The sequence below is a fragment of the Mastomys coucha genome, unplaced genomic scaffold, assembly GCF_008632895.1.
Source record: "Mastomys coucha isolate ucsf_1 unplaced genomic scaffold, UCSF_Mcou_1 pScaffold15, whole genome shotgun sequence".
Lineage (NCBI taxonomy): Eukaryota > Metazoa > Chordata > Mammalia > Rodentia > Muridae > Mastomys > Mastomys coucha.
Genome location: NW_022196897.1, coordinates 144,030,848 through 144,047,810, shown reverse-complemented (window position 1 = coordinate 144,047,810; position 16,963 = coordinate 144,030,848). Strand labels below are relative to the sequence as shown.

At 43.0% G+C, this 16,963-nt stretch overlaps 1 protein-coding gene across 3 annotated transcripts in view; it reads right to left on the bottom strand.

Moving 5' to 3' along the window:
- The window catches only part of Rprd1b (regulation of nuclear pre-mRNA domain containing 1B), a 47,644-nt gene that overhangs the window by 6,529 nt on the left and 24,152 nt on the right, over positions 1-16,963 (bottom strand). For 2 of the 3 annotated variants that reach the window (XM_031372573.1, XM_031372574.1), the window contains exon 6: positions 12,125-12,300. In XM_031372573.1, coding sequence (XP_031228433.1) covers positions 12,125-12,300 — 176 coding nt within the window. Of the gene's footprint in view, positions 1-6,155; positions 6,295-12,124; positions 12,301-16,963 lie in introns of all 3 variants that reach the window. The other variant, XR_004118999.1, reaches the window with a different exon arrangement.

Sequence of the window (16,963 nt, the reverse complement as noted above, 5' to 3'; positions counted from 1 at the left end):
TAGCAACTCACGTAAGATATGCTGACCCAAATATAAGCTTTCTCAAACCCATTGTCTCCCTGGCTAGAGTATTTACATCAGTACTCACACTGGGGTGGCCTGGATGCTGAAAAGCAGCTCTCTCCTTTATCACATTTTGCTATGCTATGGGACATAGGGCATGGCTCCTCCTAGGTGAGAATCGTGTGCAATGCAGTTCATGAAGGGCCTTGCTTTAAATAATGGTGGTACCACGCTAAACAAGAGCTACTTTGTAACATGGAGAAGCTGGCTTTATGCTTCTGTAGGAGAACACCTGCCTAGCATGCACAAGGCCTCAGTTCCAATGCCAGCACCAGGAAGTGGAAAAAGAAAAAAGGAAGTAAACTTTGACCTGGATATGGTTTAACCTAGCCCAAGCCCTCTCATGACTCCCGAAGGCTCATCCTCCATATGCTCGCAGGGCCTGCTCTGTCAATCAGAACCTCAGCAAGCACATCTGTCCAACCATTGTCTAGCTGAAAGAACAGCACTTATATCTATCTTCACACTGGAGTAAATGCTGGTTTAAATTCTCTGTCACAGACCCATGTAGAACAAAAATCATCACTAACCTGTCCCCTCTCCCTCTGCCAGCTCCAGGGCAGCTACCACATTTCAAAATGATACATTCTGGGTATCAGAGCAGGGCTGGAGCTGCTGAATAAGATGCTGGAGAAGATACAAGGAAAAGAAGACAGTGTGGCTGCATCGCCCACGTCTGAGGGGGTCAGTTTTATCACTAAAGCCATTGATGAGCACGCACACTGATAAGCACGCACACAGAACCTTCCAAAAGAACAAAGGGCAAATGAGCACAGAGGAATGTCCTCTGAGCACCCGTCCATCCACCAGACACCATCCGTATGTCACATGACAAACACTGGAACACATATCAACTTTTTCTAGGCCCTTCTTTTTCCTCTGGGGACCCTCAAGTGTTTCTATTGCAACAACAAAAACCCCAGTCCTGGGTCTCAAAAGAGGGCTTAGAGGTTAAGAGTACCTGCTGCTCTTCTCTTTCTGAGGATCTGGGTTCAATTCCTAGCACCAACATAATGCTCACAACCATCTGTAACTCCAATTCCAGGGAATCTGACACACTCTTCTGGCCACTGTGGGCACCAAGCATGAACACGATGCACAGATGTATATGGAGACAAAACATGCATAACCATAAAAAAAGAAAAGAATAATAATAAAAAAAACCCAACAAATGAATCTGACAGGGATTTTCACAAACAAGGCAAGAATACAAAGTTATGTGTCTATACATACACTGAGAACATTGTAAAGGATAAAAACAAAATTACTTTTAAGACTAGGCAATTCCTGATCATTTTAATGTGGTGAAAAAAACAAAACAAAACAAAAAAAAAAAAAACCCCAAGACATTTACAATTTGAAGTGGTAGGCCTGTAATCCCAGCTACTTGGGAGACTGAAATAACAGGATCCTAAGTCCAAGGCCAGTTTGAACTACAAAGGAGTTTAAGGCTAGCCTCAATTGAAGAGGGAATTCAAGGCCAGCCTGGGTAACTTAGTTAAAACCCTGCTTCAAAACAAAAAAGAAAAGAAAAGGAGAGCTGGAGACACAGCTCAGTGGTAGAGCGTCACACTCAAGGTCCCACATTTAACCTCCAGTTTCTCAGAGGTAAAAACAAACCAAAAGCAAACAAACAAACAAGCCCCACATCAACAATTTAATAGACATCTATAAAATGCACTGAAAAGACTCCCGGCTCCTTCGAAACGCCAAGTACTTGTGCAATGAGATCCTTCGCAATATAGAATACCAGGAAAATCGAAATACTCAATTTTTTTTAAAGACAAGGTTTTATGTAGCTCAGGCTAGCCTCCATCTTCCCCTGATATAATAGGCCTGCAACAGGAATAGAAACCATGGCTGTACTGTGGGTGGCTAAGTGGCTTGGACAGAACTGGTATGAATGAACAGATTTGAGGCAAAATGAACACCCAGCCCTCCTAGTTACTATTACATTATGAGCACTATTTAGTCTTTCTGATTTATATGTTAGGAGACATGTAGGTTTGAAGAAAAAGAATTATTAATGAAATACAAAAATTCTCTTCTCATAAACTATTTGACTGTCCTTAAAGTCAAGCAAATTTACCAGACACTGTCTTGAGTGTGTATGAAAGGCTCTTTGACTAGAGGCATCCTTTCGTCTCTAAAGCCTACCTCCAAATTTAGGAAGGGAAAGCAAAAACAAAAACAAAAGCAAAAGCAGAATTTTTCAACTAAGTTGCACCACATTCCAAATCATCCACCTCTAGGCCTGGAGAGAGGAAGAACTGGTCTACAAAGTGAGCCCAGACCACATGGGCACAGCCTCAGACTACAGGAAGGTGCCTGCTAAAAAGAAGACTCTTAGCCGTGCTTGGAAGTAACTCCATCAGGTATGGCTAGCCCTGACTGCTGAGCTAAAGAAGGTAGCTTAGAGAGGGTTTCCATGGCTGTGAACAGACACCATAACCAAAGCAATTCTTATAAGGACAACATTTAACTGGGGCTGGCTTACAGGCTCAGAGGTTCAGTCCATTATCATCAAGGCAGGAAGCATGGCAGCATCCAGGCAGGTATGGTATAGGAGGAGCTGAGAGATCTACATCTTGTTCTGAAGGCAGCTAGAAGACTGGCTTTCAGACAGCTAGGATGAGGGTCTTAAAGCCCAGGTCCACAGTGACACACCTACTCCCAAAAGGTCATACCTCCTAATAGTGCCACTCCCTGGGCTGAGCATATACAAAACAACACAGGTCAATCTGAGAAACCAAGAGATGCAACAGAGCAACTAGGAGATTGTGGCAACAACAGGTTCTGAGAAGACACAGTATCAAATGCTACAGAGGGTCAGAAGGTGGAGTCATGGGACAGGCTGAGAACTACCCCAGAACTAAAGCTGTTACTTTACAAATGACAAAAATCAAATAACTGGAGAAGCAGCCCAGTAGTTGAGAGGAACTGCTGCTCTTTCAGGACATGGGTTTGGTCCCTAGTACCCACATCAAATGCCTCACAACCACCTAGAACTTCAGATCTTAAGATCTGATGCCCTCTTTTTGGCTTCCAAGGACTACTGCGTACATATCATGCACATAAACTCACAAACACACACATACACACACACATGTATATATAAAAACAGACATAAATAATAAATAGATAAAATTTAACAACAACATAAAACACATCAAAGCTAAAAGGTACAGTAGCCACAATGGTAAGACCCTGGAAGGTCTGGAAGAGGCCATGTAGCTCTGCAGCTCCCACCAAAGTATCACAGCAGAGCAGGTCTAACTCTATGGAAACAACTCCCGCCAGGCTGTGTCCATTAGAAGTAAATGCTGTGAACAAAGCAGCCACCAGGGACAGCATGGAGAACCAGACCTGCCCACTCATGACCACTATGCTAGTCGCAAGGGTATTCAGAGGCCTTCCCTGCTGGGTAATTTTGCTGTGCTGAAATTTACAAAGTTACTGTGTATGCTAAATTTAAAAAAGAAACTTAGCCACACTTTTCAAATAATACTTCAAGATGAAGGACCCAAAACATGAAAGGAATAAACAAGGAGGTAGGCGGAGCCACAATGACCTGGCTAGTACCTGATGGCACACGGAGCCATCTTAAGTTTCATTTTCACTCCTTGCAGTAACTAGGAGGTTGTCTTACACAAAAAGACTAGTTCCAGCCTTGTTTTAAGCCCTTCCTTCTGTTAAACTATTTCATTTAGTTTTAAAACTAAATGAAATTAGTTTTTGTGTGTGGGTGATGGAGGTATATGAGTGTAGTTGCCCATGGAAGACAGAAGAGAGGATCAGATCCCCTAGAGCAGGAGTTACAGACAGGTTTTAATTTAATTTAAAATTTTAATTATTATTTTTAAATTATATATATGGTGGGACAGGGAGGGGTGCAGGTATCCCTGGGAAGCCAGACTGGTGTCTGCTGGAGCTATCATCACAGGCAGTTATGAGCTGCCAGACAGTGGATGCTAGGAACTGAATTTGAGTTCTCTCAAAGAACAGGAGGTGGTTGTGAACCCAGTGTAGGTGCTGAGTCATGAAATGGGTGCTCTGCAAGAGTAGTACACACTTGTGACCACTGAGTTATCTGCCCCATTCCTTTTTTTTTTTTTTTTTTTTAAGGTAGTCTCATCTTAAGGCTTAAGGGCTAGCCTTGAGCTCCTTTCACAATCCTCCTGCCTCAGCCTTCTGAATTCAGGGATTATAGCTGTGTACACCTGGCATTACAGAAAGAAACAGAGATGTAACTTTTAGACTGCAAAGCATACAAGCATCCTACAATTTCCCCTTTCCCAAAGCACCAGCTTCAAGTGAGAGTAGAGGCCTAGCTTAAGAGCAGGGCATTCATACAGACTAAAATAGCACCCACTGGGGCAAACAGAGTTAGCTACCACAGCTCAAATGTCTGTCATCTGAACCCTGCTCTTAAAATTATGCTCACTCAAGTCAGTGTTCTAAGTATCTGCCATTTCCCACAGCTGTCACTAATGCAAACAAGATCATTTAAAAGCCAGAAGCCAGCCCACTCTGCCTAATTAATCCTTAACAAACACTCTCCTTAACTTGGGGGTGAGGGGGCTATATCTTGTAAGTTTCAGAAGAGAACGACAGCTCCTAAGACAGGAGTACAGAGTAGGGGAAGACCCTGAAACAACACCCTTCAGTATGCAGAAAGACACATAGAAACAGCTCTAGAAATCTACAAGAAAACCATCTGAACACCAGAGTTAGAAGAGGAGGTACAGAATAAAATGGAGAGACAGAATGAAGAGAGAGATGCTCACAAGGGACTGGAGGAATCCAAACTGCTCACAGCTTCTCTCAGCAAGGAAAGTCATTACACAAAGTAAACAAACAAACAAACAAACAAACCCAAGATTTAAAAACTCTACATATCACCCCTTATTTCATAAATTTCTCTTTGTGGGGAGAAATGTGCCTCACCACACACAGCCCACGATCCTCTTGCCTCAACCTTCTCACTGTTGGAATTACAGGTCTGTTCCATCATGCTTGGCTCTCCATTTTAAATTTAACAGAAAGATATAGATCAAAATTAAAACTAATTCTTTGTAGGTTATAATCTAATGAGATTATGATTTTTTTCTCTCTCTCTATATATATATTATCTGGGTTTCCTCTGGTTTATTATTTTTATAAAGAGGAAAAAAAGAAAGAACAGACTATTTGGAGAGTAAGACTGGTTAAAGAGCAGGCAAGAATTGGGGGAGAGGTGAGCTGGTTCACAACCTACACACTATATGTGCCACCTACTCTGGCAGAATCTCCGGGGGCTGGGGGGACTGCTCAGAGCGGGGGCTCAAGGCTGCCAATAATGGGCTGGGGTGCAGTTCAATGGCACAGCATTTGCCAAGCATGAGTGAAGTCCTGGGTTCCAGCCCTGAGCACCACATGCATCGCACACATCACTCACACCTTGCTAGACGCAAATCTGACCTGAACTATTAGAGTTGGCCAAGAGAAAAGATCAAGAGGAATGCAATACCCCAATGTCCAACCCCATGCCACTCATGGAACCTCAAATACCAACAAACAAAAAGTCCTCACAGATTGGAGGAAAACATGAATGGGATGGGGATGGGGGAGGTTTCCCTAACAAAGTAGGGATGACAAGGCAGGAGCAAGCCGTAGCCTGCCATGGAAAGTACCAAGTACCAGATCCCATGATCACCTGGCAGGAGTCAGCAGAATCGCCTGCTTCAGTAACTGTTCTAACTGCCCTTAGAGCTGATAATGCTAGTCTAGTGAGGTCAGAGCTGTGCATTGCAAGGGCAGATATTAGGAGCCAGCTTATGTTTATCTTGGGCCACTTGACTATCCTGACAAACGCCATGTGAGGCAGGTCTAGTTACATTCACCAAGGTCAGGAGATCTTACACTGACACTATGACCTTGAGCTCCTCATATAAACCTAGAGATTAATTCCTTTATAAAAGACAAGACTAATTATTTTATGATTGCTTACATTTATTGTAAGGGACAGTGAGATTAGACACTGGTTTTGATCATGTGTAAAAGAGGAAGAATGTATTCCAAAGCTGACAAAGGAACTCTCTATCTCCACCTACTGTTTGTCCCATTGTTGAAACAACCGTTTCTAAGCATCTGCACCCTGAAGAAGAAGAGATGCTGCCAAAATCAACAGGCCATCGGTGTGGGTTAGAAGTCCCTTGACTGGAGCCAAAGAATTTCTCGAGCTGTTAAAACCTGCAGTGCACAGAAATACAAAGAGTCACACGGCACTGCTGGATTCTACATCACTCTGCCCTCCCAGCTGTGTTGTCTCAAGTCAACTTCTTAAGGATTCATTACAGGCCAGGAAAAGGTGACAAGTGCAGAGAAACAGCAATAGCCCGAGTTCATCAAGTCATTTCTCCCTTGCCACCAGCACATGTACATAGGCAACAGAGGGCAGCAAGGAGCAGGGTAGCTTCTCAAACACTCTGGAATGCTCTGGAATGTTTGCCTGCAGTCCCTGCTACCTCCCTGCATGAGCTATCATCTTATTCCACAACAGGATGCTTTGGGAACTGTCTAAGGACTCAGCTCCAGCTACTCTCGTAGAAGAATAAGATGTCCTCCTGCTGTTTGTCTCATGAAGTTTCAAGAACAAAACCTTACAAACCTAAATAGAAAGTTACCAGATGTGTGTCCTGTATTCTATTCCTGCCCTGTGGCTAGCTTCCTCCTCTGGGTCTGAGTTCCTTTACCAATTCAAAAAGCAAACCACACGACCTCTAAAATTCCTTTAGCTCAATAATTCTGTCACATGGATACCCTGGCATTTATGTCACTCTGCTTTGTAATGTGGGCACCCTAGTAATTTTGCAGAGGGTATATATGCATTCCTTCTAGAGATGACGAGTACAACTGGCTGCCGAAAAGTGACATTTGTACTCTCAATCTGTGACCAAGGAGACTTACGGTACCTGGATGGGGCTTCCACAATGCCAAACACACCAGTAAGTGACACTCTGTTTATGTTTATTCAAATTCTGCTGCAGAGATTAAAACAGGCTTAGTTTAAGGCCATCTAGCTTTTATTCAGAGACTAAGAAATAAGATCCTACCACCAATAAGGATTAAATGGAACTACTAGTAAAACTCAAATGGCTTTTTCTTTTGCAGAAATTGAAAAGGTGATGGCAAATTCTTAAATTTCATATGGAATTTTAAGAGCTCTTACACAAAACAACATAGGGGGAAAAAAGACTGAAGACATGTGCTTCTCACTTTCAAACTTCCTACAGAGCTGGAAACTAAAGTGAGGTGCCATCAAGTGGGCATGACACACCTGAGAATGCACACATCTATGGCCAATTATTTTCTGACAAGGATGTCAGGGTGTCATACATTCAGTTGGAGGAAAAAGCAGTCACTTCAACAAATCCTGCTGGGCAAATGAACAGCTTTACTCAACAAGAGTTGATTCTCTTCTTCACACCATATACAAAACTAACTCAGAATTGATGACAACTTAAATGTAAGATCTCAGACACTAAAGCTCCTAAAAAACACAATGAGGAATCTTCATGTCTTGGAATTGGCCAATGGTTTCTTAGATGCAACACTCAAAATAAGATCAACAGGAAAAATTAGAGTAAAATTAAAACTCATTAAAATAAAAATAACTTTCATGGTAGGAAAAAAATGCATGCAAATTTTGTTTGGTAAGAACATAACTATCCAAATACATAAAGAACACATAGACTCAAACTACAAACAACCCGACTTGAGAGAGTGTACAAAGGGACTTGAGCAGACATGCTTCCAACAAGGACAGCTCCTGGATTAGGCAACGATGCTCATCACTACTGCTATTCTGCGAAACAGCAATCAGTCAGCACAGGTACAAGTTCACAGTCCCAGCGTGGTTAAGGGAAAGAAGTGGTAAACACTGGCAGCAATGTGAAGAACTGAAGCAGAAAATGAGGCAGCCACAGTGGGCAACAGTTTGGCATGTGGTGTCAAAGGTTAAATACAGAATCACTCTTTGATCTAGCAACCTCAGCCCTAGTTAACACACAGCCAAGAGATACGAACATGTCTACAAAAGCTTATATGTGACTATCTATAGCAGCATTATTCATTGTTCACAGTAACCAAAAAGTAGATGTGACTCAAATGCCATTCAATAATAATGAACAAATTGTGGCAGATCCATATAATAAGTATTAGCTACTACTATTGCAATAATTATCAATATTTACACTAACATTTTATTTTCAGTAGGAACAAAGTACTAGTATATGGAAACGGGGAGTGACTGTCTAAGAAGGATAGGGTTTCCCTCTGCAGTGATGAAAATGTTTGAACCTTTACAGAGGAAAGCCACTCTGTACTAGGAAGTACTAAATGTCACTAAAATGTGCGCTCTTGCAAATGGTTTACTTTATGCTCAACTTACAAACAAATCTCTAGGCAGGAATTCATTTAGAGCTCTATCCTTATGGCAGTCTTTGTATACCATAGCCAGCCCCATCCATTATAGATTATGGACACACACCATGATTAAATGCACAAAGCTGCTGTGCTAGGAGATGAGACTGCAGGCACCTGACCTCTTGCTTTGTTTTACTTTAAAGCTTGTACAAGCAGCTTCTCTCCTCCACTTTCCCCCCCCACCCCATCCTGATAGCTGATGATCAACCTGCTCAGACTAAGACTTGTGAGCTAAGCACCTGCTTGACCTGAGCCAGCGCCCCTTGTTCTGACAGTGGCGTCTGAGAGCGGTTCTAGTACCTTTGGCTTTTACCCTTTTCAGTCTACCTTGCCTTAGGCCCCACACTGTAGCATGACCCCTAAGTTGTTAGTAACACTGGTCCCTTCCACAGTCTTCTTATCCATTGCTAGGTTTCCTCTGTTTATGACACAAAGCATCACAGATTTTCATCAGCTTCCACTTTGACCTTGCTTGTAGTTTAGGGTACAGTAGTGCCAACCATGACACTCAGAAGCATAAAAATGAAAGGCATCATTTCTAAATGAATTCTAATTCTACTTAAAGGAAAAAGGGGGCACAGAGGGGAAACTGTATGATTTTCTTCCACAGTCACCTTTACTAATACTTTCTCTGCAGAGATATGAAATCAAATCTCTCACACCACTTAATGGACCTAGAAACAGCTTTCTTCATAGGAAAAGGTGACTTACCCTAAGAGATCTGAGTCAAGAGCAAGCATTTTCTGAGGAACAAATATCTCCCTAGCGCTATGACCAGTCAAAGAGCACAATGCCCAACAGACTTTAAGAGGCTAGCTGGAGGCATCTGGTATTCAGAAAGAACTTGTGCATCTGACACTATGCATTATTATTAATAAACATATGGTCAAATTAATGTTATTAATACATTTTTCTTGGTCTGTTTCAACATAAACATGGTGAGCTATAAGATTCTCCTTCCTCTAAACCTTTCCATACCCTCCATTAAGTCTTTGCTTGCTGCAGTTCTCTCTCTGGAGAGCAAGTCATGGAGGGAAGGATGCAGGCTTCTGTCCTTCAGGGAAAGCCTTGCTCCTGAACTGCACCTCCAGCTGAACAGCAGATTGAAACCATCTTTGCACGTGTCCGTGGGTAAACAGGTGACTTGGTTATTCGCTGCAGATGAGACCCCAGTTCCCCACAGGGTCTCCCAGTGCCTAGGTCCATACAAACTGTCCAGGCCTTCGGCTGCTCCCTTCTTATACACACATTTCTCTTCTTCAATCACCAGTTCCTTTTACAAAAAGGCTTTACTCTCAGAGGGGATTATCTTAAACCACAACCAGAACTGTCGATTGTCTTGACTCCATTAGCTGTCTGGTTTCATGTTCATCTATGGTGTTGACACAGACTATGCAATTTCCTTCTGTGAGCCAGAATGGGTCCTCCTCCCCTCTAGACTCAGATCTAGTGCCCCACCCCCCCCAAGGTCAGAAACCATTAGAAACCCAACATAAAGTTCTCAATGAAAGAGAGAGATGTTTGCTATCTGAAGGAAAATACAAAGCTAAAAGAATAAATACAGAAAAACCTGACTGTTAGCTAGTTAGACTTGTGGAGAGAGATTCCCAACAAAACAAGTCTATGTCTAGGAGTCCATCATCTGTGGCATTTACACTCTGAAGGCAATGAAAGGTGTCCAAACAGATTTAATCAGCCTTCCGATTAGGCAGTGCCATGGACTGACTGTGCTATGGAAGGAAGGTGGGGGGCTATGCGGCACCGAGCCTTCACTCAGACTGGACACTAGGTATTATCATCGCCATCGGGACAGGATAGAAGAAGATCTGTCTACTATAAGGGGTAAGAGGAGATCTTAAATTCAGAAGAGCAGACTGTTCATGTCTGCACGGATAAAGAGCTAATGCCATCCCTCAGCCTTTTATATTTTACCTAGTCATTTGCTTTTTAAATTGCAGCAAACTCCATTTTATTTTCACAATGAATGGTCCAGCCCAGCCAGCTGGTTGATATGGTTTGGGACAAGAACCCTGAGCTCTGACTGCCTTGCAGTGCCAGGATCTTCCTCCTCCATCTTCAAGTTCTGGGTTCCAATGGCATGCCATTCGGTGAACTAGCAACAACGGAGCTGCCAATGCTACAGAATGACTGACCTCTGATCTTCTGTGTCTCATAACTTCTTGGGGTACCCAGAAAGCTACCTATTCTGCAAAAGCCCTAGCCCACCCCCCATCCAACAGATAGCTAATTATAAATGGGGAAGAAACAGAACAAAGAGTTAACTGGCTCTACAACAGTCTCCTTCTGAAAGACTGTCCTCTATGGTGGCTTGCCATGTTCCACCCAACAACAGCTGCTCATGATAATCAATGTCTGACAGATCAGAAAAAGCCCTTAATGTGTCGCCAAGGGGCAGTTCAACAGATGGCACAATGACTTACAACCAGAATCATTAATTACAATCTCTTATTAGTCCCAGGGTACAGTGAAAATGCTTCCTCAGTGAAAGATGAGCGCGGCAGATAAATGGCCGTCTGTTCCTGCTGATGAAGTTCCCTTTAGGACTTGTGGTCAGTGCTGAATCCACATGAAAGCCACACTACTGTTCAGCTGTCTCCTATCTGCTATACTCAAGCTGGCCAGGCATTTGAAGTCCCCCGCACCTCTAGCCATTACAACTCCCATAATCATTGTAGGAAGGATATGGCCCTGCCTCTCCAGTCAGCTGACTATAGAATGGCAAATGCATATCACTGGAGCTCTACTTAGTATTCCTTCCCACTGTGCCATAAAACTTTCCCCACTGGAAGAAGGGCTGCCTTCCACTCCCTCATCTACTGAGGGGGCTCTTCGAGGTGTTTCCTGTAGTCATTATGACATTCTCCCTACTCCTCCCTTCTAGTCTTTTCCATGTACCTTTTACACAAAGAGAAGAAACTAAGATGAAGCTAAGAAATACAGTCTAACAAGTGGGATAGGAAGCCCTAGACAGCCACACTGCTGGCTCTGCTCCCCTGGAACAAGGAGTTAAGCTGAATCAAGAAGGCAGACAGTGAGGGGATGACGACTCTAAACCCCTCCTTGCTGGACACACTGAGAAACAGAACATGCCCTCAACTCAAGAAAAATGGGCTCCTACCCACCATTTGAGCCAGGCTACACAAGCAAGATTAAACTTTTAAAACATGTACAGGTAGGGCTTGCAGGCAGGTGACTTACTGGCCTTAGCATGTGCATATGCCAGAATAAACGTCAAAACAACTCAGACTCCCAAATGCAGCCAATTAAGTACCCTTTGGTTTTGCTAACCCTTACATACCTCCATTTACAATTTCTTCACTGTAACCCTACACTGGAGCAATTTTAAGATCCTAAATGCAATGACTAAAAGGCCCCTGTTTTCACAATATGAGTTTTCTTTCTTGGGCATATAAAAACATGACTTTAACTTCTAATGAGGCTCTGGTAATTATGGTTCCTGGATGAATGCTCCCATCTCATCTGTTTTCAGAAGATAAAAAGGTTGATCCAGGAATAACATGGGATGTAGGAAAGAGGGGTTCAGGCAGTCAGATCTGCCCTGCAATGTACTCACTTCTAGCTTTTTCTCTTTTTCTGACAAAACCTCTTTCTGGTTCTGGGTGTATTCCACCAGCATCCGAGCCAGCTGGCGTCGGTCTTCCAGTTCCGCTGCCAGGCGCCCGTTATATTCCGCTAGTAACAGACATGCTTCATCTACTGTTTTTGAAAGACGTTCAGCTGCCTCTTTGTCTGAGTACAAATAAGAGCAGAAAACAGAGACAACATACAAATCACATAGGTATGATTGCAAACATTCCTGAGAGAAGGTTCAGAGTCCAAGAATAAACCAGAACCTGTGAACCAACAGTGCTGGCTAGCCAAGAGGCACCAACTCTATCAAGAAAATGCATTTCTGAACTGCCTGAAGTGAGTATAAGACTGTGGGGCGGGGAGAAGCTGGCAGGCTGAAGAGCTTCCAGCAAAAGCTCTCCAAACAAAACCAGCAGAAAGGTACTTAGAGTCATCTATGAAATGACTTCTCTTGCTTCTGAGAAGATGAAGTGTGTCTGCTTATATTACTACATTAAGAATACTTTCCCTACTGTTTGGAAGAAACACTCATGTCTTAGGTGTACAGAGACTGAGGGAAGACAGAAGTTTTGTGAGAGCTTCAGAATGTAGTCTCAGAAACTGATCTGTACGACCCTGTTCACCAGAGAAAGAGAGCCTAGAACCTGCGAACAAGCTTGCCTCCCACACTTGCAAAAAGCAGGGCCTTTCAAATGTACGTACACATGACCCTCGGTGGAAACAGTTTGTGAAAACAAACAGGCCGCAGCACCACGTCTGGTGGGCTCACACTCATAGGAGAGCTGCCATCAACTCCAGTCAGCCTAGGTTACATAGCAAGATCCAAACATAAAAGGAAAGGAGAAAATAAAATAGCCTTTTCTTACTATGTGTTGTATTTTCAACACATAGTCAACACATAGTGTTGGTCATCATGGACCAGATTGATTTCATGTCCAAATAATGGCTCGTCACCTACGCGCCTGGGGGAAAAAAAGAACAGACCCTGAAGTGTAAGAAAGGTTGTCCTTGGAAAGAACTGGTAAACCAAGGCTGGTGTAGCAAACGAGCAAAGACAGGAAGAACTTAGATCCACACAGTGCTGCAACTGTGTGGTGGTGGCAGAAATGTAAACACATGCATCTTGCTTTAAAAGGTCTTTTGGGGGCTGAAGAGATGGCTTAGTGGTTAAGAGCACTTATTGCTGTTGTAGAGAACATGGGTTCCCAGCACCCACATCAGGTAGCTCACAATCCAGAGGGTCCAATGCAATCTTGACACCTCCATACATGTATGTGGTAGATATAAATTCATGCAGGTACACACATACCCATAAATATTTAAAATAAGTAAGATAATATTAAAATTAAATTAAAATTAAATTAAATTAAAATATTAAAAATAAGTAAGGCCTCTTGGGTGAAAATAGCAGGTTGATGCTTTAAAACAAGACACCAAGAGCTGCCAGCAGTTACCCAGACAATTTGGTGACACAAATCTGAGAGCCCTCAGCATTTTTCAAGGCGCTGGAATTTAGGACTCTCTAGCATAGAACAGCCATCTGGTCCTTTCTGGCCTCTATGAACACTAGGAAATGAACTGCTGAGGGTTCCCCAACTGGGACCTATGCCAAAGATCATGCTTTGCATCAGGGTTAGAGAACAACACATACTTCGGAGGGGGTGAACAAGACAAGGTGGGACAAGGGACTGTGCCAGAAGGCAGGGGACCAATGCAGTGATCCAGAGTGGCAGTGCTGCCTGAGAATAAGCTTGAGTGTGGCTGCTTTCAGCTTGGTTAGTACTTAACTACTGATCTCTTTATTAGTAGTAATTAAGATACCAAAGTACCTATGGCAAAAAAAAAAAAAAATGGCAAGAAGCACCAATTTTTAAGAGAAAAGATTTTTTTAAAAAGTCAATTCTCACCTTCAAGAACTTGTATAAGGAAACAAGATCATTCATACAAGTAATTGCAACCCAGAAACATAGCTTGTTTATTCATTCAAGAATTACATAAAGCCACACTGGGCTGGAAAAGAGATAAGAGTCTTGCTCAGCCATCATCACCGAAGCTTCCTCCTGTAGGAGAACTTACACAGACCCACAACTGGACAATGTACCGAGAGTGAGAGACTTTGGAACACCCAGGTTTAAACGGGACATCTTCATCTAATCCCTTCCCTCAGGTCTCAGAGAGCCAGTGAGGATGGAGGACACCAAATGAAACAGTGTCTTCCAAACATAAAAGGATCCATGCACATATGAACTCAGAGAGACATGCACTGAACCTACACAGGTCGATACCAGATGGGGTCCCAGTACTGAGAGGAAGTAGACAAGAGCCCCGATGCCTAAGTACCTCCAAGAGTCAAATGTTTGCAGAGAAAAAATTAGTTTCTCCAATGGAATCGCACTGGACATACAAACCAAACCATGTTTAAGGGCAGGCCTCATGCACAGCAGTAGATGGCTCACACAAAACATATTTAATGGTACTTTAGGAGATGCTTTCTGTCTTGAAATGCTTCGTTTGGGTAACTTTTATCTATCTTACTGGTCTTCGTTTATATATTATGGTTTCTGAGTTTCTGTTTTTTTTTTTAATAGGTTTTTGTGTGTCTGTTTTGTTTTTGTTTAAATTCTGGTTTATTTGTTCTTTTATTTGCCTGCTTGCTTTCAAAATAGAAAAAGAAAGTGTGGAGTTGATTGGTGGAGACTTGGGGAGGCCCTTAGAGGACATGAGGGATGGGAAATTGTGATCAGAATATATTGTAGGAAAAAAATCATTTCAATTATAAAGGGGGGTAGGCACTACAAAAAAGATGCAGTCCAAATATAGAAGCAGAGCTTGGGAACCTGGGGCCAACAGTGGCTGTGTTTTGGTCTGCCTTCCCTGGCCTTGGTGAGCTTCTGAGACTAGTCCTCCACTGGGGCTGGAGAACCTTGCATACCTGGCTGACTCATTCAAACACCCAGTTTCTGAGAGTCCCCCAAGCTTTCCCTGTCTCCCTACCAGCTAGCACTCCCCAGCTACTAACTCACATCCCTGCTCCCATGCAATCTCAAGAGGCAATCTCAGCCCCTGTAACCAGCCCCTCTCTCTTATGTGAACAAGTTCACCCCAATGAGTTTTCCAATTCTCAGTGCATGGCCTTTCAATCACCTAGAAAATCCCTAAGCTCTTTCCACCTGCACTGGTTCTCACACATCAGGAGACAAGACAACAATCACCCTTGGCCTCCAAGTCTGTATTCTTAGTAGGAAGGTGTCATACATAGTGCTGGGTTATTCATCAGCTGAAGATTAGTAGAGGAACAAGTGGGGCTTTGGGTGTGAGATCGGCATTTCAATCAGGGGTTGGGACAAGGCTTTCCAGTGGAGGCAGAATAGAAACCCAAAGCAAGGGGGGCTTGAAAATTCCCACAGTACAAAGCTTTTCCTTATCACCTCGATCTCCTTCAGGGACTCACTGCCCATCAACTCTGCCTCCTCCTTAACATTTAATACCAGAAAAGCTATGGGCATGACACCAGGAACACCTACTATTCAATGAGCCTCAAAGATATGCCAAATGAAGGAAGTTACTGCCTTAGTAACTTTGACTTCCTCTAGATGAACATGAAAGAAACCAAAGCAGCCAGCTTAAAGAGATGGAGGGGAGCTTCTGGTTTCCATCTGCGCTCAGAGCTGACCCTGTGCCATAGCTCTCCATACCCAAATCCCATCAGGAGAGAGCTGGTCTCCCAAGAGTGCTGACACACCTGAGAGCACAGGTGAGACTACCACTTCTGCTCAAATTCATGGCCCAAGAGAGACCTGCACAAAGCCATCAGGACACAGGAACCAAGGAGCAGCCTCGACAGGATCCTTCCAGTTTTCATCTGTATCATGGAGCTGACCCTGTGCCATAGCTCTCCATACCAAATTCCTCCTGTAGAGAACTGGTCTCTCAGGAGTTCTGACACACAGGCTTGCAGGAGGGATAAGCCACAGTCAGAGACAGCAAGACCAGCTAACACCAGAGATAACCAGATGGTGAGAGGCAAGGGCAAGAACATAAGCAACAGAAATCAAGGCTATGTGGCATCATCAGAACCCAGTTCTCCTACTACCGCAAGTCCTGGATACTTCAACATGCCAGAAAAGCAAGACTGATATAAAATCACATCTCATAAGGATGATAGAGGACTTTAAAAAGGACATAAATAACTCCCTTAAAGAAATACAGGAGAACACAGGTAAACAGCTAGAAGCCCTTAAAGAGGAAACACAAAAATCCCTTAAAGAATTACAGAAAAACACAAACAAACAGGTGAAGGAATTGAACAAAACCATCCAGGATCTAAAAATGGAAATAGAAACAATAAAGAAATCACAAAAGGAGACAACCCTGGAGATAGAAAAAACCTAGGAAAGAAATCAGGAGTCATAGATGCAAGCATCAGCAACAGAATACAAGAGATAGAAGAGAGAATCTCAGGGGCAGAAGACACCATAGAAAACATTGACACAACAGTCAAAAACAATGCAAAATGCAAAAAGCTCCTAACCCAAAACATCCAGGAAATTCAGGACACAAAGAGAAGACCAAACTTAAAGATAATAGATATAGAAGAGAGTAAAGATCCCCAACTTAAAGGGCTAGTAAATATCTTCAACAGAATTATGGAAGAAAACTTCCCTAACCTAAAGAAAGAGATGCCCATAAACATACAAGAAGCCTACAGAACTCCAAATAGACTGGACCAGAAAAGAAATTCCTGGGTAAGGCAGTGGTGGCGCATGCCTTTAATCCCAGCACTTGGGAAACAGAGACAGGTGGATTTCTGAGTTTGAGGCCA